The following is a 2121-nucleotide window of genomic DNA, read 5'->3' on the forward strand; positions in this document are numbered from 1 at the left end:
ATGCCCCTGGAGAGAAAAAAAAAACAAAACTCATGGGCAGAGCAGACTATTTTTAGAAGAAACCAGAAAAGCACATAAAGAGATGCTTAAAATCATTAAGTGATGATTAGTGTCATAGTAATGAGACAATGTAAATGAAAACAAGATTTTACTTTGCACCTTTTAGACAAAGACTAGATAATGTCATGTACTGGTAAAAATTCAGGGATATAGGAGCAGTGGTGAATAGTGTCATTCTGGAGAGCAAATCTCTCGATAGGTATGCAGAATAGAAAGGTTATGGCCTGCATAACCCTAATTTTGATACTGGGGATGTGGCTCAAAGATATTCCCACATGGGTCCATAGAGGGTAACGTCAACTATATTAACTATCAAATGCTTTAAAAATACAGCGACTTGTTTATTTTTTTTCTCGTGGGTGCCTCCGAGTGTGTGCGCGCTCCACTGCTTGGTGGGAAGGGGGTGGGGGGAGGGCCCGGGGGAAGGGGGAGTTGGAACCGGGGTCGAAACGCCGCGTGACTTCTAGGTGAGGGAACGCCGAGCGGTCGCCGCAGCGTCCGCCGTCGAGAAGCCCTTGTTCCCGCTGCTGGGAAGAAGCGTCTGGTGCCGACAAGATGGCGGACGGGGAGCTGAACGTGGATAGTCTCATCACCCGACTGCTGGAGGTACGAGGATGTCGTCCAGGAAAGATTGTGCAGATGACTGAAGCAGAAGTTCGGGGCTTATGTATCAAGTCTCGGGAGATCTTTCTCAGCCAGCCTATTCTTTTGGAATTGGAAGCGCCACTGAAAATTTGTGGAGATATTCATGGACAGTATACAGATTTACTGCGATTATTTGAATATGGAGGTTTCCCCCCAGAAGCCAACTATCTTTTCTTAGGAGATTATGTGGACAGAGGAAAGCAGTCTTTGGAAACCATTTGTTTGCTGTTGGCCTATAAAATCAAATATCCCGAGAACTTCTTTCTCTTAAGAGGAAACCATGAGTGTGCTAGCATCAATCGCATTTATGGATTCTATGATGAATGCAAACGAAGGTTTAATATTAAATTGTGGAAGACCTTCACTGATTGTTTCAACTGTCTGCCTATAGCTGCCATTGTGGATGAGAAGATCTTCTGTTGTCATGGAGGACTGTCACCAGACTTGCAATCCATGGAGCAGATTCGGAGAATTATGAGACCCACTGATGTCCCTGATACAGGGTTGCTCTGTGATTTGCTGTGGTCTGACCCAGATAAGGATGTGCAAGGTTGGGGAGAAAATGATCGTGGTGTTTCCTTCACTTTTGGAGCTGACGTAGTCAGTAAATTTCTGAATCGTCATGATTTAGACTTGATTTGTCGAGCTCATCAGGTGGTGGAAGATGGATATGAATTCTTTGCTAAGCGACAATTGGTAACCCTATTTTCAGCCCCAAATTACTGTGGCGAGTTTGATAATGCTGGTGGAATGATGAGTGTGGATGAAACTTTGATGTGTTCATTTCAGATATTGAAACCATCTGAAAAGAAAGCTAAGTACCAATATGGTGGACTGAATTCAGGACGTCCCGTCACTCCACCTCGAACAGCTAATCCACCGAAGAAAAGGTGAAGAAAGGAACTCTGTAAAGAAACCATCAGATTTGTTAAGGACATACTTCATAATATATAAGTGTGCACTGTAAAACCATCCAGCCATTTGACACCCTTTATGATGTCACACCTTTAACTTAAGGAGACGGGTAAAGGATCTTAATTTTTTTTCTAATAGAAAGATGTGCTACACTGTATTGTAATAAGTATACTCTGTTATAATATTCAACAAAGTTAAATCCAAATTCAGAATTGCCCATTAAATTTACATCTTCGCGTATCACAGTTTTTAAAGTTGAAAAGCATCCCAGTTAAACTAGATGTGATAGTTAAACCAGATGAAAGCATGATGATCCATCTGTGTAATGTGGTTTTAGTGTTGCTTGGTTGTTTAATTATTTGGGGCTTGTTTTTGTTTTGTTTTGTTTGTTTTTGCTAAAATAATGTAAATTCTTTAAATTTTTTCCCAGACATTTTAAAAAGTGAAATGTGGGAAGAGCTTTAAAGACATTCATCGACCTTAATTTTCCATTGCTTATTT

At 41.1% G+C, this 2121-nt stretch overlaps 1 protein-coding gene across 1 annotated transcript; it reads left to right on the forward strand.

Annotated features, from left to right (window-relative positions):
• The first annotated feature begins 509 nt into the window (after positions 1-509).
• Positions 510-1810, forward strand: LOC307186688 (serine/threonine-protein phosphatase PP1-beta catalytic subunit). Its single transcript, XM_079922108.1, has one exon. It carries the CDS (start codon positions 616-618, stop codon positions 1597-1599), a length of 984 nt encoding a protein of 327 aa, XP_079778234.1. The 5' UTR covers positions 510-615; the 3' UTR covers positions 1600-1810.
• Positions 1811-2121: the final 311 nt, after the last annotated feature.

Source organism: Stenella coeruleoalba (assembly GCF_951394435.1).
Source record: "Stenella coeruleoalba genome assembly, chromosome: 5".
NCBI lineage: Eukaryota > Metazoa > Chordata > Mammalia > Artiodactyla > Delphinidae > Stenella > Stenella coeruleoalba.

Coding starts and splice junctions, on each gene's coding strand:
- LOC307186688 (XM_079922108.1), top strand. CDS start 616: ATGGCGGACGGGGAGCTGAACGTGGATAGTCTCATCACCCGACTGCTG.